General features: G+C 70.5%; 1 protein-coding gene across 1 annotated transcript in view; it reads right to left on the reverse strand.

Moving 5' to 3' along the window:
* TRPM5 (transient receptor potential cation channel subfamily M member 5) overlaps positions 1-1,129 on the reverse strand; it is a 23,586-nt gene that overhangs the window by 11,029 nt on the left and 11,428 nt on the right. Inside the window, exon 6 of the mRNA XM_077757083.1 lies at positions 539-705. Within this exon, the coding sequence (XP_077613209.1) occupies positions 539-705 (167 nt within the window). The remainder of the gene's footprint in view (positions 1-538; positions 706-1,129) is intronic.

A 1,129-nucleotide genomic window follows, 5' to 3' on the forward strand; every position in this document is an offset into this window, starting at 1 on the left:
CCTGCTGGCCATGTGTGCTGGGCTCCTCTCCCTCCCGCCTCCCCTCCTTCTGCGTCTCCCCCCCCTCCTCCTCCCTTCCCCCTGCCCCTCCTCCCCACTCCCCCTCCTCCCTCCTTTTCTCTCTCCTCCTCCCCTCTTCTTCCTCCTCCTCCCCTCCTTCCTCTCTCACCTCCTCCCTCTTCCTCCCCCTTCTTCCTCTCCTCTCCCCCCTCCCTCCCAGTCCCTCTTCTTCCTCCTCTTCCCTCCCTCTGCTCCCCCCACAGCTTCACCTGGGTGTTTCAGTCCTTCAGGGGGCTGGCCTCGCTCCCCGAGCCTGTGAGCCCCCAGGGTAGGAGCTACTCTGGCCGCTGCAGGCCTGGCGTGGGGGGGGCCCCGGGTTTGCCAAATAACCGGTGGGCAGCAGATGGTGGGGTGTGGCCAGCCTTGGGGAGCGCGTCGGTGGCTTCCTCGATGTACCTCCCACCCTGGTGTGGGGGCCTCGGGACCCTTCCCGCCCCCCAGGCCCAACGTGCCGGGCGGCTGCCAGACAGACGCTTACCAGGGCATCATCCAGAAGCTGGCGGTGCAGGACGCGGCCCAACGAGGCGATGCCGACGGCCACCACGCGGGCCTTGGCGGACGTGCTGGCCAGCGAGTGGTCACGCACGGCCTGTGCGATGTACCGGGCGAGGCCCACCCGGAGCGCGCTGGTCAGGACCCAGGCTCCTACGGCATGGGGCTCAGTGTGGCCGGGGGCCTGGGTCCTCAGGCCCCCCCAGAGCCGCAGCCCCCCTCCCGCCTGCAAGTGTCGGTCGGGAGTGGGTCCCCAGGGCGCCCCCTCCCCCCAGACCGCAGGCCACTGCCTGTGCTGGACCGGAGCCGGGGAAGGTTGTCCGGAACCATGAAGCCCTGGGCCTGGTTGGGTGTGCGAGCCTTTGCTGCCCCACAGTGACCTCGCGGTGAGGGGCTTCGGAAACCTCACCGCCTTCTGCTGGTTTCTGCAGGCCCCGCCGGGCTGGACGTGGTTCTGACCCAGCCACCGTCCGGCCAGGCCACTCTCCTGAAGGAGGCCAAGGGTGCGGTGGGGGCCTGGGCACAGGGCACAGACAGAGCGGCCGCCCGGGGGGCTCCTGCCGAGGCCCGTGGCGGG

The sequence above is a fragment of the Crocuta crocuta genome, unplaced genomic scaffold, assembly GCF_008692635.1.
Source record: "Crocuta crocuta isolate KB4526 unplaced genomic scaffold, BGI_CrCroc_1.0 scaffold653, whole genome shotgun sequence".
Taxonomy (NCBI): domain Eukaryota; kingdom Metazoa; phylum Chordata; class Mammalia; order Carnivora; family Hyaenidae; genus Crocuta; species Crocuta crocuta.